General features: G+C 36.4%; 2 protein-coding genes and 1 long non-coding RNA gene across 6 annotated transcripts; 2 read left to right on the forward strand and 1 right to left on the reverse strand.

Moving 5' to 3' along the window:
* Positions 1-1,498: 1,498 nt before the first annotated feature.
* On the reverse strand, positions 1,499-4,108 carry LOC113112596 (uncharacterized). The gene is made up of 3 exons (XR_003293452.1): positions 3,763-4,108; positions 3,442-3,507; positions 1,499-2,778 (listed from the first exon to the last, which is right to left on the reverse strand). It is a non-coding gene; the product is annotated as an uncharacterized LOC113112596 (long non-coding RNA).
* A 1,056-nt stretch (positions 4,109-5,164) lies between these two features.
* Positions 5,165-11,980, forward strand: LOC113112597 (transmembrane protein 39B). Of its 2 annotated transcripts, none has more exons than XM_026278303.1 (9): positions 5,165-5,365; positions 7,220-7,415; positions 7,521-7,740; positions 7,830-7,913; positions 8,007-8,161; positions 8,695-9,037; positions 10,764-10,951; positions 11,326-11,446; positions 11,613-11,980. In XM_026278303.1, exons 2-9 carry the CDS (start codon positions 7,285-7,287, stop codon positions 11,844-11,846), a joined length of 1,476 nt encoding a protein of 491 aa, XP_026134088.1. In that variant the 5' UTR covers positions 5,165-5,365; positions 7,220-7,284; the 3' UTR covers positions 11,847-11,980. The 2 variants fall into 2 exon arrangements, with proteins under 2 accessions (XP_026134088.1, XP_026134089.1); XM_026278304.1 differs by having other exon boundaries at positions 5,165-5,362.
* A 562-nt stretch (positions 11,981-12,542) lies between these two features.
* Positions 12,543-19,197, forward strand: LOC113112598 (coiled-coil domain-containing protein 28B-like). Of its 3 annotated transcripts, none has more exons than XM_026278307.1 (6): positions 12,543-12,724; positions 14,328-14,607; positions 14,712-14,884; positions 15,104-15,258; positions 16,554-16,576; positions 17,008-19,197. In XM_026278307.1, exons 2-6 carry the CDS (start codon positions 14,372-14,374, stop codon positions 17,060-17,062), a joined length of 642 nt encoding a protein of 213 aa, XP_026134092.1. In that variant the 5' UTR covers positions 12,543-12,724; positions 14,328-14,371; the 3' UTR covers positions 17,063-19,197. The 3 variants fall into 3 exon arrangements, with proteins under 3 accessions (XP_026134092.1, XP_026134090.1, XP_026134091.1); XM_026278305.1 differs by having other exon boundaries at positions 14,345-14,607; XM_026278306.1 differs by having other exon boundaries at positions 14,355-14,607.
* The last annotated feature ends 3,238 nt before the right edge of the window (positions 19,198-22,435 follow it).

A 22,435-nucleotide genomic window follows, 5' to 3' on the forward strand; every position in this document is an offset into this window, starting at 1 on the left:
TTAATGGAAGACATTGGTGATTTTGTTGTTTTTGCGAACAACTTGTCACTTGTTTGTACAATATACATATTCATCTCAAAACAAGACCGAGGAAAGAAACAAATATTGCACATTTCCCACACTGAGGCCTCATTACTCTTTCTTCTCTAATGAAAATTCATACTCTGTACACGAGACCCTTAATTCTACCAATCCATTTGATAGACTATTTGAGGCGATACATTAAAACATACTAAACTGTTAACAACTATTTCAAAACGTTCTTACCAGGATCTAACATTTAACCATTCTACTGCCTTTCTTCAGGTGTAATGATGATAATAAACATGAGAATGTTACTGGATGAAAAGCACACGTTTACTTCACTCTACATGCTCTCTTGGAAAACATGTAGGACACATAAAGACTGGCAGCCAAATCTTTGGAATAATTCTGTTTTTTTTTTAAATGTGTTTTTATGTATTTGATTTAACATTTTTATGCTCACCAAGGTTTCATTTATTTTATCCAATAATTAGTAAAAACAGTACTATTGTAAAATATTATTACAATTTTAAATAACTGTTTTCTATTTTAGTATATTTCAAAATGCAATTTATTCTAGTAATGGCAAAGCTCAGTTGTCAGCATACATTGTTCCAGTCTTCAGTGTCACATGATCCTTCAGGACATAATCTAATATGCTGATCTGAATATAATTGAATTTCTTATTTTTATCAACACTGATATTTTTATGTAAACTTTGATATACGTCCTTGTTTAGTTAAAGGGGTCATATGATGCTTTTTTAAAGATCATTATTTTGTGTATTTGGTGTAACAGAATATGTTGACATCCTTTTTTAAGTACTGTACATTATTGTAGGTCCTCTATGCCCCGCCTCTCTCAAACACGCCGTTTTCTACAAAGTCCCTCCTTCTGCAAGCACTCATTGGAAATGTAAGGCCCCTTTCCATAATCGCGAGCAAAATAAATGTAAAGACATTATAAATGTCCTTAGTTTTACCATTAGTTCAAACCTGAAAGGGGAACGGAGTCATGTGGCAGATACAGTGATGAAGCTTGTATGTGTTTGCAGTGCACAAGCCATGGTTAGATTGTCGTAGCAAAGTCAGAATTTTCTCAAATCAGAAAATCTTAAAGATTCCTAAATGCATCTACTTTCAGAAGGCCAAATAAAGTGCTTTTGCTTTCGCCTAGATACACACAGCATCTCCCTGGCATGGCTGATTCAACACTGACTACAGTTACTGAAACCAAGCCTTCTTTATGTGAACATTTGGGCAGCATTACACAAATATTCCCACAAAGTGACATGAATGAGCCGTTTTAAGGGTGGCGTGGCAGAGTCTTAACTTTGATAAACAATATCTCTTTGGATTTGAGACTTTAGTCTTTGCAACTTAACAGATCTACATGCACCAAGAGGTTGTAACACTACAAAGAGAAAGGAAAATTTGAAATTGCATCATATGACTCCTTTAATTTAAAAGCTAGGATAAGTAAGATTAAAAAAAGAAAATATCAAAAGTGACAATAAAGACACTAATGTTACAAAAAAAATTATTTCTAATAAATGCTGTTCAGTTAACTTTCTATTACTCAAATAATTTATATAATATCTCATGATCTCCACAAAAATCTTAAACAATGATAACAATTATGAAGGATAATGTGACACCAAGTAATGCCTGGTGAAAATTCAGCTTTGCCATCACATTAATAAATTATTATTTCATTTTTTTATTCAAATAGAAACCAGTTATTTTAAGATTTTCTAATATTCTTTTCAAAAATAGTTAAAAAAAACCTTAATTATTCCAAACTTTCGGCCGCCAGTGTACAAACCAGTGAACTACAAGGTCTCTGTATGATTTGTGTGATATTCCCAAACCTATTAATAAACTAATGTACAAGAAGTGAAAAGAATCATGCTTACTCCTCTTTCAAATTATCCCCAAACCATTTGACAAACAATGACTCGATTGACATTACTGTAAGACAAGCATGTGAATATCGGTTGATCAGAGTGTTTGCTGTGTGGGTCTGAGCTGTAGTAACTTCTGAGGTAGTAAAATAATTATAATTCATTATGTCCTGCATCTCATTAGCACCACACTCCCACAAGAAAGTTTAACTGTGGAATTTATAAAGCTTATGCACGGGTCAGTGTGCCACACTGTCCGTCTTGGTTTGTCAAGTGATCATGGAAAAAATTAAAGCATGGTTCATGGTTTTGCGAAAGCACCAATATGAGTTCTGAATTAAGAGAACATCTGTCTACAGTTTATTGTCTCAGAAATGAAACTTTCAGACATGTTCTTAATAAAAGACTAAGTCTAGGCACTTAATCTGCATATAATAAAACTGTTGGATGAAGCTACTTTGTCTTGCCTGCATGATTTCATTTTTAAATACCCATTTGTTTTACTTGCAAAGCAAGTGCACTTTCACCATTTCCTTTTTCACTTCTTTTTAACAACCTGCAACATATAAATACCCCACTGGATTTATTTATAACAAATATGACCAGATGATGATGTCTCTTTACTGTGGCACAATTGTGTGTTACTTAACTTTTTTGGACACATGAAGAGTTTATGGTTCTTTCGTGGATAAAAACAACTTCAGTTGTCGTCTCCAAAGTGCAGAGATGATATTTTCATAGACCAGTGACAGTTGGTATGCTGAACAAACACTTCCCTGAAATAACGCTGGAGGAAAGTCAACTTATCGGGATGGAGAGCAGCTTGAAGAACAAAGTCATGACGATCTTATCTGCAAAGAATGGACATTTGAATCAGATCAGATAAGGCAAGAAGGCAGGGCTTGGTTGCCAATATTGATCATGAAGTGGTCATGAAGTTACCAAAAAGGAGTTAACCAAAAAGATTGGCAGAACTAATTTAAATAAATCTTTATTTTAATGAACCAATTAGTTTTTAACACCCAATATCAATCTTTTAACCTAAGCTGTTTTGCGTTGATACATGAACAAAACTTTACTAAACATTATTTGTAGCACACCTGCCACCCAATAATTACAATAAGCCCTGTTACTGGTCTAAAACTATCTCAGCTTTCAAATTCAGACAGATTTATCACAAAATACAAACAATAAATACTTTTTTTACTATCTTTAATATTAAGCATGGAAAGAAACAGCACAACTTGCATGTACTATGTGCAATTTAAATGCTTGTATAAAATGTTTAATAAAGTGTTGGTTATTATAGCTAAATATATAAATGAACCAAATGACAGGGTTCCCTGTATAGTTTACAAACATTAGCTGTAAAAGACATGTATCCAAAGGAATTGAAATCAGAATCGAAACAAGAGTTTGTTAATCTGAGTCAAAGCAATTCATGAAATCAATGACAATACCAAGCCCTACAAGGAGAGTATCTTGTCTTATTTCTGCGGCACAAACTGACCTACCTGGTCATGAGTTCCCTCCAGGACTGTTGCTTTCTCTTCTTGATATGACATATGAAGGGCACTGTTCTGATGAGACAAAGCAGGTTCATTAAGATCTGCATTCCCATTTAGCAATCCAGTCATTAGTTCTAGAGCACGTATGGAAGGAAAGGACAAAGTGCTTGAAAGAACAGTGAAAATTAATATTAATACATAACCAAATGATGTGCATCTCTAGTCCTGCACAAGTGCATGACCATACGTGTGACGCAAGTGCTGGAATGCGAAACTGCAACGCAAAGATTAAACAAAGACATGCCCCTGTAGTACATGTGCACTTACCGTCTCCGGTGATCTCGTGCTGGTTTCGAAGCAAGTGAACTGGAACTAAAAGTCACCTCCACCATACTCGTCGGTTGGAGTACGACGGGCCAGGCTCTGGGATGATCGGCGAGCCTGGCCCCGCTGCTGCAGCAGAGGACTGCGCGCTACGCCATTTCGGTCCCGTGTGCTGCTGCTTCTGTTCTGCTGCTGCAGCAGCGATCTTCCGGGCGCGCACCCTGCGCTCCGATTGGGCAGCCGAGCGATCCTTCAGACGAACAACACCCGCCCTTTTGTACAGACACAGGGTACAGGATTTGGTACAGGTGAAGAGACATGTTTTTAATGTGTAGGCATTCATTTATATATAAACGAAAAACAAACGGCAGCATTATAAATAACAACGAAGAGAAATGAAGAAAAGAAAAAACACCACAGGGATGCGTTATTTATGGAGACTGAATCTGAAGGGATGCAGAATACACACAATAAGAAGACAGAAAAAAAATTCACATACTTAATATTTTGTTCATGAATATTTGGGAAAAACTTCCAAATATTAAAACTTTCGATAGCTTTAAAGTCTCTTATGCTCACCAAGGCTGAATTTGTCTAAAAAAAAAAATACAATAAAACAGAGACAGTTTGAATACAACGAATTTTCAGAAGCCATTGCTCCAGTCATGATCCTTCAGAAATCATTCTAATAGGCTAATTTGGTGCTCCAGAACTGTTTCTTATAATTATTAAAGTTGAAAACAGATATATATTTTATTAATAGAATTGCATTTATTTGAAACAGTTTTTGTAAATGTTGTGGGATGATATATATAAGTTACTTTACCATCAGTTTTGATTAATTAAATATGTCCTTGCTAATATATATATATATATATATATATATATATATATATATATATATATATATATATATATATATATATATATATATATATACATTATTGACCCCAAACAGTGGTGTATGTCTATGGAATTTAGCTACAAGTGTTATGAGAATATTTAAAATATATTTAAATACAAGAATCTGGCACATGAGTATCTTTTGTGGAGGGAGATTTGTTTATAGTTTTGCATATATATTAATTAGGATAGATTACAGTCTGAATAAATGATTGACAGTATTAATAATATACAATGTATTAATAATATACATTGTGTGGAATAGCTAAACGGAATAAAACTGTTAGCCTGTTTTCATGGCTGGACTCCGTGCTGTTTTTTATATGCAATCAAATATGTTCAATGAATGTGTGTTATACACTGAATACATTAACCTTTCCGAACCGGTTCTGTGTAATGTATGTGCCTGAAGAGCAACCACATGATGTGTGCTTTGATGTCTCTCTCTCCTCTCTCTCTTACACACACACACACACACACACACACACACGCAAGCACACGCAAGCACGCACGCTTGCCTCCTCCCCCTGCGCGTGCGTGCGTCTGCGGTACAACATCAACAGAATGAGCCCTTCGCGTTTACTGTCAGAAATTAAACAAACCCTTTACGCTTCCAAGTAATTCACTGTATTTAAGTATCGAGTGCGTTTCAAACTAATTCTCACAGTCGCCTTATCCGGACTAAACTCCGCTGTTGAAGGTGGTAAGACATTTTTTGCTATTTCTTGAAATTTGGTTATGTGCTAGGCCGCAGTCTTATATTCGAACATGCATTTATTGCTATCGGCGTTTAGATTCAACCAGACCCAATACATTTTTCTTGCATTTTAAATTAATTTGGTTTCAAAATAAAAAAACGACATCTTTCAACCTATATGTTTTTAACAGCAACGCTTCCGCAAAAGTTGTCTAAGTTATCAATAAAGGCAGGGCTGCAAAACAACAGAGCGAACAGGAAAGCTTATTCCTCGTTTTAAGCAGGATAACATTTCTTTAAAAACTAACCATAACACATACATTATTTTGGCTTGCTATAGTGAGACCCGTTTGTGGCACGTGAATTGGCAAGCCAGTAGTGCTGCATGCATGCGAGTCTTCTTTGTCAAATGTCCTGTGCATGAGACCAGTGGTGGTGCATGGGGATAAATCTAACAGTGCAATGAGCCCTAACATGACAAAACATAATCTAGACAGATTCAGTGCAAAATGGTTTGATTCAGTAAGTTTAAAAATAAATTGTAGGCATCATCATGTTAATACAAACTTCATGCATGGTAAAAAGTATCTGAGCCTTCATAGCATGTGACAGACAGTACAGTAAGTTCTTCTCACTGGTTTAACAATTGCTGCCATAAAAGGCTTTCCAATGCCTCTTAAAAGAAAGTTACCAATTGTAGGCCCAAGGCACAAGTGAAAGTAGCCTAAAGTTACAATATGAGCCATTTGAGGAAGAGTTTACAAACATACAGTGTCAATTCATTCAGTGCAAGACCAGTGGTTTGGTAACTTACATTAATATCCTTTTAGAGCTGGCAAGGATTTAAAAACTAATTTTCTTTAAACCCAACACCAAAAGAATCTGCAACATTTTCTCCTCTCTGGCTATAATTTGTCCTGCAGACCTGGTAAAGCTACATTTTGTGTCACCATATTGCCAAATGACAATAAACTAAACTTGATTTTACTTTTAATAACATAGTATGGTGTCTTGACAGTGTCTTAAAATAATATTGTTTTATATTAATTTATTCAGTACCCAGTGTTCTGGATCTGTTTGGACAGGATTACTAAGAAACTTATTATCATATATTTTTTTTTAGAAATATGCTTAATACATCACATCCAAGGTCAAATTAGTTGGTTGTCAACATATTCCATCCACTAAGACAATTTGCACACTGTGCACAGGTGGCATTCATGCTGCAGAAATAGCAAGATAAGTATGGTACCAGCTATTGCAAACATTCTGAGCTTCTGAACAACCTGTGATGATGATTAACAGTAAACAGAGATGTAGAATAATGTATCTGTAATAAGCATTAAATTACTTGTAAAGAGGAATTGACAAACAAAAAAACATATTTAGAAAATGAACTTGCCAATGAATTTTTGTGTATTAAAACAAGGGAGCAAATAAAGTGAAAACAAAAGTGGGCCCAAAGTTGATTCCAGAGGCACACCGCAAGTTAATGGTACAGAAGAAGAAAAATTCCCAACCTCCACCAAAAATGTTCTATCACAAATAGAGGATTTAAACCATTGCAATGCAGTACCTTGAAATCCTACACAGTTGCTCATCCTTTCAAGTAAAATGGCAAGATCAGTTGTGTCAAAAGCAGCACTGAGGTCCAAGAGTACTAGAATTGCAGAGTCCCCAGCTAACAAAAGATCATTCAGGACCTTTAGCAAAGATGACTCTGTACTATGATGTTGTCTAAAACCCCACTGAAACTTGTCTAACAAATTATTCTCACTTACAAACTGTAAAATACAGTAAATTGGTGGAAGACACAGAGTGTTGTTGTGTGTTTGGAACTACTTGTTTGTTTTCCTGCAGGTATCTATAGCGTAACCAACTATAAGTGCGAAAAAATTGAGAGGAGGGGCAAGAGTAGATCTGGAATGGCCGGAGGAAGAAGAGGAGCGAATAGAACGACATATTGTCGTTCTCCGCTGAGCAGTGAGTCTGGTTCCATTGGCAACGGAAACCACTCCACAAGCTCACCTGTGACAGGTGTGAGGTCACGAACCAGGTGGGGGCACATTTAAGCATAATGTTACACACAAACTAATGTTCTGTTCCTATGAAAACATCCTTTTCCAATAACATGCTGTTTTCAAATCCGTGCGGTCATCAGGAATGGATCAGGGACGGGAATGTCCAGCCCTCCGTTGGCCACTCAGACGGTGGTGCCACTGAAGCACTGTAAGATTCCGGAGCTCTCTGTGGACCAGAACGTCCTGTTTGAGCTGCACCTGTTTGTGTGCCATCTTACAGCTCTGTTTGTACATTACGTCAACATCTACAAAACCGTGTGGTGGTACCCCCCCTCGCACCCACCTTCACACACCTCTCTAGTAAGTCACGTCATAAATCTTAAATTTAACAACACCGAAGCATCCAATCTTTATTTTTTTTTTAAAATAATTTTTCTTTGTCTCTGCAGAACTTCCACCTCATTGATTATAATATGTTGGTGTTCACCATCATAGTGCTGGCTCGCAGGCTAATTGCTGCCATTGTAAAAGAGGTAACGTGCCTTATATCCTGGATCTTTATTTCATTTTAATAGCTTTAAAAATGTTGTGCATCAATCATTTCCCATTCTTTCTTTGCTTCAAAGGCATCACAAAGTGGGAAGTTGTCCTTCCCTCACTCTGTCTTCCTGGTGACAGCTCGTTTTGCTGTCCTGACCCTTGCAGGATGGAGTCTGTGTCGTTCACTTATTTATCTCTTCAAGACGTATTCCGTACTCAGCCTGCTCTTCCTCTGCTATCCGTGAGTAATAATCTACAACTTTGCTGCTATTGAATCTAATGTTTTCAAGTGCTGTCATGATTACCATTGCTTTGTGAGATTTCGTGGGTGAAATACAGTCATTTAAATGAGATCCATGTGATCTAGAATTTTTTTTGAAGGTTTTCAACACAGATTTTGCATCAGTCACACAAGTTTGCTATGTTGGCCAACAGAAAGCTGGTTGGTTTGAAAGTAACATCTGTGTGTGAGCTGTGAATAATGGACCTTTTTGCCCATAAAATTTTGCTAATGTGACTCCACCTTTACTGCTTTCATAATGCATATATGATGGGTCATGATGGTTGACTAGTTACTTATAATATGGAATTATTGTGCTTTGTGATATATATTGTTATTTTTTTAGCTCAGGAGCTTTACAATACTTTACAACACGATAGATAGATAGATAGATAGATAGATAGATAGATAGATAGATAGATAGATAGATAGTTAGATAGATAATTTATATGAATTAGAATGTTTCAACATGCTCATCTATCTTTCTCTCTCAGGTTTGGAATGTACATCCCTTTCTTCCGACTCAGCTGTGACTTCCGGAGGGCTGGATCCATGTCCCCATTAGGCAGCATGAGTTCCAAAGAGGTGAACAGTGCTGCTTTGGGCCGTGGGGGACGGGACTATCTGTCCGTCCTGAAGGAAACATGGAAACAGCACACGAGTCAGCTGTACAGTGCTCAACCCATGCCCACCCACGCCTGCTGTCTCTCTCCTGACCTTATCCGCAAAGAAGTGGAGTACCTGAAGATGGACTTCAACTGGAGGATGAAGGAGGTGTTGGTTAGCTCCATGCTCAGCGCCTACTACGTTGCATTCGTACCTGTTTGGTTCGTCAAGGTGAGTGCATTGACAGGTGGTCTTTTGTGCATAAACACACATATAGTGTACGGACTGCAGAGGGATATTCCAGAAAGCAAGGTTAAATGACCTTACACATACCCTGAACTCTCAGCTGATTAACCCAAAGCTTTCTGACTCAAGGTTTGCTGGTTCCAAAAAAGCATCCGGGATTAAGTTAATTCAGCTCAGAGTATGTTCACAAGGTATGGTCGTATCAATCCTTAAGTATTGATATATTGATACTGATGTCAGTATTGAAAGGATTGATACTAATATGTATATGAAAAATATTGACACTAAGGTGTTTTATTTACCAGTGAATTTGTTTATTTAACAAAAAAAATGAATGCAATATGCATTGAATTGGATGAATAACCGGTGTTTGTGAATAATTGTGTAGGATAGAACTATTTTCCTGCTAATCAAAACGCAAATGTTGCAAGACAGAACCAATCAGACACAGTGTTCACTCACTTCTGACAGTGCATTCAAACAAGCCTTCGTTCCCAAAAAGTATCATATGAAAGCATTATGCTTTAGGGAATGGCTGCCCAGAATAACATAAATCAGAAAAAAAACTTATTTATTTCAGAATAATCCAACTGAAATTGTAGACTACATAGTTTGTGCAATTACATTTATTTAAATTGAATCTTAAAAGGTCATACTGAGCATTTTCTATTCTGTAATGTTAATATAAATCATACATTTTCAGAATAAAAAAGGTTGCATTTTATGTGTGCAACAGCAGTCCCTTACGAGTACCCTGAGAACTACATCTGTTTTTGGATCCGAAAGCTGAGTTTATCTGCTTTACTTGCCATTAAACATACCCTGCTATGTCACATAACCAGCCTTCTGGAATACCTCCCAGGTTTGGTTGATGAGGAAATGGTGATTCATGTGTAATGAATCTGTAAATTCAGATCAGATTGGCTGTAGGTAAAAATCATTCTTGGCGTTTAAACCAACACATGCAAATTATTTTTCCAGATATAATTTTTATGGCTTTCTATCTGCCCTCAATGCAAAACTTTGGTTTAGCATCATGGGTTTTGTTGAAATTCCTCTGGATGTAGTTTGTGTAATAGTTTATTGTATTAAAAAAAAAATTATTGTATCTTTGAAAACATATTATTCCATGCAAACTGCTACAAAACAGTGAATCATCAGTTATATGGCAGTTATATTTTCTTAGAACGTTTTTTGCTTATTTTTTTTTTTACATTTTAACATTTAAATTCTGCCTGTCATGGCAATGAACAAATTAATTTTCAGCATCATTACTCCAGACTTCAGTGTCATATGATCCTTCAGAAATCATTCTGAAAACATGCTGATGTGGTGCTCAATAAACATTTCTCATTATTATCAATGTTATATGTTGTAATATCAATCAGTATTAACAGTTGTGCTGTTTCATATTTTATGGAAACCATAATGCATTTTTTCAGGTCTTTTTTGTGAATAGAAAGTTCAAAATAATAGTATTTATTTTAAATGGAGATCCTTTGTAATGTTATAAATCGCTTTGCTGTCACTTTTTATCAAATGAGTCATTGTCTAATAAAATAATTTATCAAACAAATATTTTTTAAAGATTTGTGTGCTACTGTTATACATGGCACAGTACATTTTAGACTGAAAGATTTTGTCTTAGACCTAAAGAATTGCTTTACATTCATGCATATTACTCTTTCTTAATTTTTTTTTATGTATATAGAGCACACAATATGTAGATAAGCGTTGGTCGTGTGAGCTGTTCATCCTGGTATCCGTCAGTACTTCAATCATTCTGATGCGGCACCTGTTACCTCCGCGATACTGTGACCTGCTCCACAAAGCTGCTGCACATCTGGGCTGCTGGCAGAAGGTGGACCCTTCCCTCTGCTCAAACGTCCTCCAACACATGTACGTCTGACCTGGGGACATAGAAATAGCTTAAATATAGGTTGTGTTAGGGTTTTAGTATGTGTCTGTGCTGGGTTTTGGTTAATATTCTTTTAAGTGCTAAAATGCAAGTATAGCAGGTACTGTATGATTCCAAATGCATTTCCAAAAGAGCCTAATTTCAAATCTTGTTCACAGTCACTAGAACAGATTTTTTTTATTTAACCTGTTTTTGCTAAATAATATTACCTCATTGAATTTTTTATTTATTTTTACATATAATATTCTTCTTAAACTGTCAAAATGCTTTGTTTTTAGTTTTTTTTTTTTTTATGTAGAACATTTTTTTTTTTTTTTGTAAGTTGTAATATCTTTCTTTTTTCTGTTTCCTTCAGATGGACAGAAGAGTATATGTGGCCACAAGGAGTTTTGGTCAAACACAGTAAAAATGTTTATAAGGCCATGGGCCATTATAACGTAGCAGTTCCCTCAGATGTCTCCCATTATCGTTTTTATGTAAGTATAAGCTGTAGGCGAAGTCTAAAACACAGAGTGCTTTGTTTTTAAGAACATGATTGAATGGAAATGTTTTCAGAAATATTATTACAAAGAATTAATAATGTATTCGCGGGAATTGCCTTAACCACTGATACCCTCCTTTTTTCCCCCTTTCTTTTAACAGTTTTTCTTCAACAAACCTCTTCGAATATTGAACATTCTTATAATCCTGGAAGGTGCAATGATATTCTACCAGCTATATTCACTGATGTGTTCAGAGAAGTGGCATCAGACAATATCATTAGCTCTAATTTTATTCAGTAATTATTATGCCTTTTTCAAACTGCTCAGAGACAGAATAGTTCTGGGAAAAGCGTATTCTTATTCAGCCAGTGCCTCCAATCATAAAGTCAGTTAAACAAAGATAAATTATTGTCAGTCATCACAGATGAGCAGAAAATATGCATGAGGGCTGTTTATTTTTTCTACAAGTGCATTTCGGTCTGTTCTGACTTGCCATGAAATAAAAAGGAAACATATTTTTGTACTATATCTGGATATCTGAAGTTTTCTTTAAAGGAAATTCATGAATTCAAAACAAAATGATTGTTTTTCTTTATAGTTCAATGTAATGTTTCTTTATTTTGAATCAAATACCATTTAAAAACAAATAACTCATTTATAAAAGAGAATATATACATTATATAGATCAGTGGTAAGTACAAGTTTTGTCATCCTAATATTTCTTAGGTTTATCATTAGGTAGCATGAGCAACCAAGATTTCGGTCAACGGTTGACTATAATGAACACAGATATTTACATTGGCATTTCGTTTTGTGGTATATAATGGCTTATTAAAAGCCGCTGTATAAATAGCCATCTTTGTGGATGAGTTTTTAATAACTAGTTTAAGGTTATTTAAATTGGTGCTCAGCTCGTGATTACGTTCTTATGGCCAAGGTCCAGCTCATTAATATTAATACTGTTATTTTGACGTTGCTCAGGAGCATACCCATTGCTGAGGCTTGGCTCTTGAATATTAATTAGATAATCGTGACGTTTCTTCAATGCCGTCCAATAACAAAAGCGTGTCTTATTAATATTAACACCTAAGCTCCACCATAGTACTAATCAGTAGAATCGCGGTCGGGAAGCAAGGAGAGTTCACGCTAGAATAGTAAAGTGCTCTGTCTCTGCTGTTAAACCGGAATCCTGCGTTATTGGAATGGAGAAATCAACACGGGCGCCTTAAATTTACGTTCAAAAGTTCGAGCCGCATCCTTGTCCGCGAGCCGGTGAGTAAATCGTTTTGTTCAGCCATATGACGATGTGCGCATCGTGCCTTTCAACCCCCTTTGCCAATCCCTGCCATGTAAAACCTCTTCGCCAAATGAAAAACGTATTATATCTTGCACTGATACACAAATCAAAGAAAAAAAAAATATAGTCTAGCATAGAATAACAATACAAAGAGACGCAATCTTCGTGTTTAATTTTGTAAAGTAAAGTGCATGATTTAAAATTGAGATTTTGGGGCAGATTATTCATCTAAAAGCTTCATGATTAACCCAGATTGTTCAACGCCCTTTTGCAATTAACAATATTACGCATGAATTTCTATCATGATATACAGTACATACGTGTAGGATTCACATATTAATTTGCAATTAGATTATAATACACACACACACACACACACACAATCTTTCTATAGAATCTAATTTATCATACATCTATCTACCACTGATATATAATTATGAGGAACATGTGCTCGGAAATTAATTTATATTTTTTCCCCAACATATAGCCTAAGGACTTAAATAATAGGCATACAGTTGAATGGTTGTATTTAAAACCTTGCTTTTATTTAAAATGTCAGAATTTCTAAAAACCTTAGTTAAATACTTAAAGATATTACTTTGTTACTTTTAGATAAAGATGTTTGAGTTTATGTTACCTGACCCAGCTAGTTGCAGTTTCTGAGAAACAGTGTTGAATATTGGTATGCTTACACTAACAAAGTATATATAAAAATTAATGCAATTAAAAAAAGAAAAAGAAAAAGAAATTGATGGTAGAAATATAATACTGGATCCCTGGCGGGTGGACAGCAGTCATCCGAGAGTCCCGGAGAGATCTGAAGCATCTAAAAATATTCAGCACTAGAGCATGGCTTGATAACACTGTGTTTCTTTATGCAGAGTGAGAAACAAAACAGAACAGGAGAATAAATAAACAAGAAAATGACAGGGAGGATTGCTTTTGGTGGAGTGTGAATCAAACTACTTCTTAAATAGGACGATAAGAAGGCATATCTTTTTACTTTCACTAGTTTCATTTATTACGCATAGTACATCTGATGTTGTTATCATGGCTTCATGCAGTTGCACAAAACATTGAATATTCCATTCCATCTGTTAGCAGCTCAAGGTCAGATAATTGCTTGATATCTTGTGAATGTTTAGCACAGGCTCTCACTGACCTAATGTAATATTTAAAGCTAAAATTGACATTAGTGCAGTGATACCAACAGAACTGAAGCATGGGACAAACCTTCACATTTAGAGCCCACATTTATATATATATATATATATATATATATATATATATATATATATATATATATATATATATATATATATACTATATTATGCTCCTGGTTGCCTTTCCACCAGAGCCAAAGCAGAAAGCCTAAACAAGTTACTTTTCCCGTTAAAGTAGACTTCTTTACAATAATGGCAGTATTTGGGTAACGCTAGTTCATATAACAATATTTTTGCAATTTCATGTGGTGCCTTTTGATAGAAATGACACACTTTGTTTGTATTCCACTAGTTAAGGATCAGCTCATATTGTTTTTTCATAGTCTCTCAGTTTCTCTTCATAGTACCTCAATAGCTTAGAGCTTTTGTCAGTGTGTCTTAGAAAGTGCCACTGGCCTCATGGAAGACAAGAGGAAGAAAAGGAGTCCCAAAGTGTCCCTTCCCCAGCCTCCTCCTCCACCAATCAACCCTCGAAAGCTTACTGTTCTCCCAGCGAGTAAAAGTGCCACATTCTCATTGGGTTTACCCCAGCCGCCCTCGCCCAAACCCAGAGGCAAGTACAAGAGATCGGTGGGGGCAATGGGTCCGTCTAAAGAAGCTCTCGCTGTTCCTGTGGTTCCCCCCAAAAACACAAGGTGTGTGTGTCATTATAGATCATAGATAGATGTTAATTTGGTTTGAGTTTGTAATTGGCTTTTCCAAATTGAGCCACAAATTGTGATTCTGGTTCCATTTGTAGGCCTCACAGAGAGAAACCCAGAGCTCCTCAGCCTGCTGGACCCAGCCGAGTGTCCCAGTCGTCCTCACCCCTCCAGCACTCATTCCTCACCGACGTCTCTGATGTGAGAGAGATGGAGGGAGGACTGCTCAACTTGCTCAATGACTTTCACTCTGGAAAGCTACAGGCTTTTGGTATGTGCTAGGGGTTTATTCAGAAGCCTTAGTAGTTTGGGCTGTCATGAGAATTGTTTTGCAGTCTTAACCGTTGAGAAATTTTTAAGGAATGCAAAGGTGTGTAAGGGTGGCACCTTTTCACCATCTAATTCATCAGTTTGATTGGGATTTGTTTGGTCTAGTAAGTCTAGAAAGGTAAGTCTCACTTTCCATGTGTGTAAAACCGTGTGTTTGCAGGTAAGGTGTGCTCCTTTGAGCAGCTAGAGCATGTGAGGGAGATGCAGGAACGTCTGGCCCGGCTGCATTTCAGTCTGGACAGTCATGTGGAGGAGCTGTCTGAAGACCAGAGAAAAAACGCTTCGGACCGCAATCTAGAACATTTGCTTTCTAATGTAAGATATTGTTTAATCTTCTTTTATAATGCATCTCTTGTTGGGTTGCACAGTTAATCTAAATAAAACTGAATTGTGATATGGCCTAGTGTGATTATCGAATCGCAAAGGCTGCAATTCATAATCTTTTTTTTTTTTTTTTTTTTTACTCATTTTGATAAAATCACTGCATTTTTGGCCAAATTGTGCAGCCCCGAACATTAAAAAAAAAACTTGTTTTAAATCTTAATCACAGAATATCAGAATCTTAAAAAATTCCCCAAATCGTTTAATCTCTTATGTATTCATACTGAACCTTAAACAACAAACATACATTTTTCTCACCAGTTTTTATTTGTTCATTACAGTAGACACAAACACATTAGTGGAATCTGGATCTAATGGATATAGAATTCCAGGCTTCTTGTTCTCTATCCACTATTCAAGCACTCTCTCACACACAGATACTACAGGACTGGACACAATAGTACCCTGTATCTGAATACAGGCCTCTGGCTGAATCTTGTGTTATCCTCCAAATCCAAATGTCGCTGTCTGACTGAATTCTTTCATCAGCCTGTGAAGGGCTGGCCAGTTGCTATAGATAGTATTTCCCTTCTAGCTGTCAGCTCAGTGGTATGTGGTAGAGAACCCAGCAGATTGGAGTGTGAGAGAGTGTACATGTGTGTGAGAGTTTCATTATGGATGGTTCACTTAGTATAACAGAGTGTATATAGCTGAATCATAAGAAAGGTCATGTTTTACTCCACTATTTAAAGCTTATTTTAGGACTATTAAAAAAAATTCCTCCCAGAAATTCTAAATGTAAATAATACATGTTTATGACAATATTAATGTTGTATTAATACAATGTTTGTTTAGATATTATTGTACTAGAGTCATTAATATTGGGATGCAAAAAAAAAACGTAATATATATTCAATTAATTAAAAACAAAAAACAGTTTATTTATTGTTTGTTTGTTTGTTTGTTTGTTTGTAAAATGTGACCTAGACAGGTTTATGAAATTCACCCATTTATTATAAAATTGACGTCCAGGAGAAGCTAGATGATAGAAAATAGGTGTTTATAAAACGCAAAAATAAAAACAGAACTAAACAATTTAGCCTACAGGCTGTCTGTTTTCAGAAATCACAAACTGCACTGCAGAAATTCTTTTCCTTACCTGTACAACACAAATCATCTCAGTTTTTTTTAACATATAGGCTGAATTCCAAAAGAACCCTTTGTTTGTCTTTTTTAAAGCAGCAGCAATTATATTAATTTTTTATGCATCTGTTTTTTCCTCCCCTCAGCTGGAAGAATTGAGCAGCTCAATGTATCCTTCCATATTATGTTTTGTATGTGTTTAAATATGGTGTTTTACTTTACTTCTGACATTAATCAGTGAAAGTACAGTAAGCTTAATCAGCTTTTGTCAAGTAAATATTTTGTTAAAATGTTATATTGTGTTTTCCTGGTATTTTCTGTTTATCCAGAAAGGGTTTGTGTTACACTGAAAGCTCTCACTGCTCTCAGCTAAGCATTTCGTTTTAGCTTCAGTAAAATCGGGGATTGTGTTTCTCAGAACATCTTAGCTGAAGATAAGTTGTGTCCTAATAGAAACCTAATGGATATATCCAACATATGTATCCAACGTATATAGGAAGAATGATAAAGTCAGCATTGTTATAAATGTAATAGGAGCTTCAGAGCTTGTACATTAGATGTACATTAGCAATACATATCCCCTTAATGCAGTTTATCCAGACAGAAACTCCACCTGGCAGAAAATCAAGACTTACCCAAGACCTCCAGCACCTGAAGCGGGAAACCAAATCCAGCCGACTATCAAATCACTGTGCCGACCAAAACCCTAGTTGCCATGGCTACAACTCAACTACAAGTTACTGAAGCACCATCATCGTGATCTGTGGCTAATGCAATGCTAAGTGATGGCAACAGCTTCAAAGCACATTCTCCATATAAACGAAATTCAACTGCAAAAATGGTTGAAAAAAAAATTTCTTCTTTTTTTAAATGTTTTGATCTTAGCATTGAAATGTTAATAATTTAAATGGTTTTGAGCCTAAAAGCTAAATCGCACCCTTTTTGTTGCCATGTTTAAAGGGATAGTTCACCCAAAAATGAAAATCCGTCATTAATTACTCACCCTCATGTCGTTCCAAACACGTAAGACCTTTGTTCATCTTCGGAACACATATTAAGATATTTTGATGAAATCTGAGAGCTTTCTGACTCTGCGTAGACAGCAAGGGAACTGCCATCCTCAAGGCCCAGAAAGATATTAAGGACATCGTTAAAATGGTCCATGGGGCATCAGTGGTTCAACCTTAATTTTGTGAAGCTACGAGAAAACTTTTGAGAGCAAAGAAAACAAAAGTAAAACATGTATTCAACAATTTCTTCAGGTCAGTCTCCACCGCTATTCACAAGAGTACCATGACGCATGCATGTGGTGATATATAGAGCTTCATAAAATTGAGGTTGAACCAATGATGCCATGTGGACTATTTTAGCGATGTCCTTACCAGCTTTCTGGCTCTTGAGCGTGGTAGTTCCCTTGATGTCTATGGAGGGTCAGAGAGCTCTCGGATTTCACCAAAAATATCTTAATGACTATGCCTTTAAGTGGTTTATTTGGATAAATAAGAATTGTCCATACTTTAGACATGGCATGAGTTGATTTCATTCATTACTGGTAAAGTTTGACTTAAAATTATTAGATCAACAATGTCAAAAGTGAATGAGAAGATGAACATTTACATTATCAGTCAATCAGCACATACACAATTGATCTTCATTTTGTAGTTCATCAGTGTTCTCAGAAATGATGTCGTAAATGGCTGCGGAGTAGCTATAAACTCACTCAGGACTGTTTTAGATCAGTGATCTTAGTGCCTCTTCTCACTGTCTAGATTACATTGATTGTTTTATCATATAGTTTTCATGGTACTATCCAAATGTGGAACTGGATTTTTTTGTAGATGTTTGTACATTAAAATATATACATTGTATAAACCTTATACACCTTGTTTGTAAACTAGAGTTTTAATGTTGATTTAGGAACAATTATGATAGAAGTTATTTGTTATTCTTGATGGCACTGATGGAAATGTACAGTATGTGTATGTTATCGTTGCATAAACTAAAGTAAAAAAATAATGGAGTCAGGCATTTCAAATTTCAGATTCTAAAAAGTTGACATCCAGTACTCTTTGGGTAATTGTAGAATTATAGATGAGTTGACCAGTGGAATTTGTCCATTTCTTGGAGCACAAAATAGTTTTTGAACCTTGTAGATCTGCAGTCTGTACTCCAAAGCACAAAATAACAGAGTACAGTAGTATCTAATACAAGTCAGGAGGTTCTGACAAGCTAAAGTGGATGTAGGACAAAACTACTGCAAAAAAAACTGTGACATAGTCCATAATACATAGTACAATCTCACTAACATCCCTATAAGGATAGTCTTCCCATTTTACACCAGTTTCAGTGATAATCCATCAGCACAACATATGGACAGGTTTAAGAAAAAGCTAATGATCTACACCAGTTTGATTATTATATTTCATGATGCAGTAATATCACTTTACAGCCGACCTCTGCTACGCCTGCTACCTCCAACTATTTCAATATAGACTCAATACTGTTTCCTTGAGGGAGGTCTGTTTAAATCGATATCAGATTGTTTCATGTCAGGATCTGATCCTGCATCAGCATGCACAGGCTGTTTTCTCTTCCCTCACTGCCTGAGTCTAAAGCATTGAAAGAATCATGTAAAAATAAATGAAGTTAGTATTCTTTCTGTGAATTTCAAACATTTCAAAAAGAAAATATTTGTGTGCTTTGCTTTTTGTCCACATTCTTGTTTCGTTCAACAATGCATATAAGCTATTTTCTATTTGTGTGCTTTAAGTAATAAAACAATACAACAATTCAATCACTGACTTTGGACTTTTATTGAGGTTATGGGTCATTGAGTTATAGGTAAGCAGCTTGTTAAATAAAAATAACAGAAGCTATAAAATTTGTTAAAAACAAATGTTATAAATAGCGACTATAACACACACACACACATATATATATACATACATATATATATATATATATATATATATATATATATATATATATATATATATATATATATATATATATATATACATATATATATATAAACAATATAATGATAATAAAGGATATTGCAAAAGACAATGCAATGATATTGGATGATATTAGTTTTATTTAAAGCATTTTGGTTGGATAAAGGAAACTTTAGAAAAGTTTAGAAGCAACCTAAGAAAAGGAAACAATACTCTCAAACCAAAGTATTGATTTTTGTTTTATTTTCTGACCTCAATTTTCACTTAATTATGCTTTTAAAAAAAGATCAAACTAAAATAGCTTATTTTGGGGAGTGCTACGGAAGCGACCTCATTATTAATAGCTCTTCCAAACAGCAGGTGGCGGAACAGAGCTGCAGGTGAGTCTGTTCCTCGGTCTGTCCACGGGAGAAGAAATAGACAATCAGCTGTTTAAACCATAGACAGTAAAAGAAACCTGGTGCAAACCTATGGTGCAAACAGAAAGCGGAGCTATGAAAGAACATAAATGGATTCAGACATTAACTTTGTTGGAGGTTTTGTTTGTAAATATTATCATTAGAAATTCCGTTTCTAAAGTTAGTGTGCATGTGTGTTTTTTTGTCAGTAATATACAAGTAACTAATTTTGCCTTGCGTCGGATGAGTATCTGTTTGTTTACAGTCGCTAAGTTCATCATTTTCAAGTGTTTATATTTCTTTTCTTTTTTTATTGAGTTGATTTTGTGTATACATTTGATAAATTACTAAGAATTTTGTTTTTATTTTATTTATGTTTTTATCAACAGAATGAAGTTCTTAAAACGTTTAGTTTAGACGCAGTGTCAGGAAAGTAACACTAATGTTATGCGCTTTCCAGGCTCAGTGTCGAGGTTATGTGATGAGGAAAGGACTGAGTTTGATTCGGGCTCAGTTTGAAGAGATCGTCCGAGAGATTGATGGAGGATTGGTTTACAGTTAAGCCATGGTTTACAGTAAAACTCAGACATCTTCGTCAGGCCAAAGAGGATGCCTACAGAAATGGGGACAGGGTCTTGTACAATCAGGCCAGGAACACACTGAACAAAGAGATCAGAGCGGCTAAAAAGTTGGAAGACCAGTTTTCTTCCAACGACTCAACTTCAGTTTGGAGAGGACTGAGGGCCATCACAAACTACAAGACACCATCCCCTTGCACTGAGGCTAATCAACGGCTTGCTAACGACCTGAATGAGTTTTATTGCAGATTTGAAACCCCCAACACCCATTCTGACCATCTCCCTGCACAACCATTAACACCTCCTGCAATCCCCCGTTCCACACCTACTGCTCTTCAAATCTGTGAAGATGATGTGCGCCAGGTCTTCAAGAAGAACAAAAGAAGAAAAGCACCAGGCCCAGATGGTGTTACACCAGCCTGTCTGAAAATCTGTGCTGACCAGCTGGCCCCCATCTTTTCACAGATCTTCAACAGATCCCTGGAGTTGTGTGAAGTACCTTCCTGCTTCAAACGCTCCACCATCATCCCCATCCCAAAGAAACCCAAGATAACAGGACTTAACGACTACAGACCTGTGGCTCTAACGTCTGTCGTCATGAAGTCGTTTGAAAAACTGGTTCTGGGTTATCTGAAGGACATCACTAGACCCTTACTGGACCCCCTGCAGTTTGCTTACCGAGCAAACAGGTCCGTGGATGATGCAATCAACATAGGATTGCACTTCATCCTGCAACATCTGGACAAAACAGGGACTTATGTGAGGATCCTGTTTGTGGACTTTAGTTCGGCTTTCAACACCATCATCCCAACAACCCTCCAGACCAAACTGACCCAGCTCTCTGTTCCTAGCTCTATCTGTCAGTGGATCACCAGCTTTCTGACAGATAGGCAACAGTTAGTGAGACTGGGGAAATTCACATCAAACAGCTGCTCCACCAACACTGGTGCCCCTCAGGGATGTGTTCTCTCCCCTCTGCTCTTCTCTCTTTACACCAACGACTGCACCTCTAAAGACCCCTCTGTCAAGCTCCTGAAGTTTGCAGATGACACTACAGTCATCGGCCTCATTCAGGACGGTGATGAGTCTGCTTACAGACAAGAGGTTGAGCAGCTGGCTGTCTGGTGCAGTCTTAACAACCTGGAGCTGAACACCCTCAAAACAGTGGAGATGATCGTGGACTTCAGGAGAAACCCACCTGCACTTTCCCCACTCACCATCATGAACAGCCCTGTGACTGCAGTGGAGTCATTCAGATTCCTGGGAACCACCATCTCTCAGGACCTGAAGTGGGACAATCACATTGACTCCATTGTAAAAAAGGCCCAACAAAGGTTGTATTTCCTTCGCCAGCTGAGGAAGTTTAACTTGCCACAGGAGCTGCTGAAACAGTTCTACTCAGCCGTCATTGAGTCTGTACTGTGTACTTCTATAACTGTTTGGTTTGGCTCAGCAACAAAATCAGACATCAGAAGACTACAGAGAACTGTTCGGACTGCTGAAAGGATTATTGGTGCTCCCCTGCCCACCCTTCAAGAACTGTATACATCCAGAGTGAGGAAAAGGGCTCATAAAATCACTCTGGACCCCTCACATCCAAGTCACCCCATTTTTGAACTTTTGCCATCTGGCCGGCGTCTCAGAGCCGCAAATACCAGAACAGCAAGGCACAAAAACAGTTTCTTCCCCCAGGCAATCTACCTCATGAACAGTTAAATGTTCCCCACTTATGCTTATGCAAACAAAAGTGCAACATCCTTATATTTAATTGTTACCCCTCCATCCTAGTACATCCCTGCATCTTTTTCAATCCTATTCCATTATCATTTATAGCACAATTGTTTATACACTTATTTATTTGACTACCTTTTTTTTTTTTTTTTTTGTCTGTGTGTTGGTGTCTCTGTGTACTGGAAGCTTATGTCACTAAAACAAATTCCTTGTATGCGCAAACATACTTGGCAATAAAGCTCTTTCTGATTCTGATTCTGATTATTATTATTGTCTAGTGATATATTTAAAGATGGATGTAACCTAGTAGTAGCTCCACCTTGTTCAAATATAGTATAGGCACATAAACCACTGTATATGTGCA

The sequence above is a fragment of the Carassius auratus genome, chromosome 13 (genome assembly GCF_003368295.1).
Source record: "Carassius auratus strain Wakin chromosome 13, ASM336829v1, whole genome shotgun sequence".
NCBI lineage: Eukaryota > Metazoa > Chordata > Actinopteri > Cypriniformes > Cyprinidae > Carassius > Carassius auratus.

What these genes read in the sequence shown, in the direction of transcription:
- LOC113112597 (XM_026278303.1), top strand. Translation starts at nt 7,285, where the DNA reads ATGGCCGGAGGAAGAAGAGGAGCGAATAGAACGACATATTGTCGTTCT. An exon ending in TTGCTGCCATTGTAAAAGAG is followed by an intron (nt 7,914 to 8,006) that starts GTAACGTGCCTT and finishes TTTGCTTCAAAG; the next exon opens with GCATCACAAAGTGGGAAGTT. An exon ending in TACCTGTTTGGTTCGTCAAG is followed by an intron (nt 9,038 to 10,763) that starts GTGAGTGCATTG and finishes TTATGTATATAG; the next exon opens with AGCACACAATATGTAGATAA.
- LOC113112598 (XM_026278307.1), top strand. Translation starts at nt 14,372, where the DNA reads ATGGAAGACAAGAGGAAGAAAAGGAGTCCCAAAGTGTCCCTTCCCCAG. An exon ending in GTTCCCCCCAAAAACACAAG is followed by an intron (nt 14,608 to 14,711) that starts GTGTGTGTGTCA and finishes TTCCATTTGTAG; the next exon opens with GCCTCACAGAGAGAAACCCA. An exon ending in TGGAAAGCTACAGGCTTTTG is followed by an intron (nt 14,885 to 15,103) that starts GTATGTGCTAGG and finishes GTGTGTTTGCAG; the next exon opens with GTAAGGTGTGCTCCTTTGAG.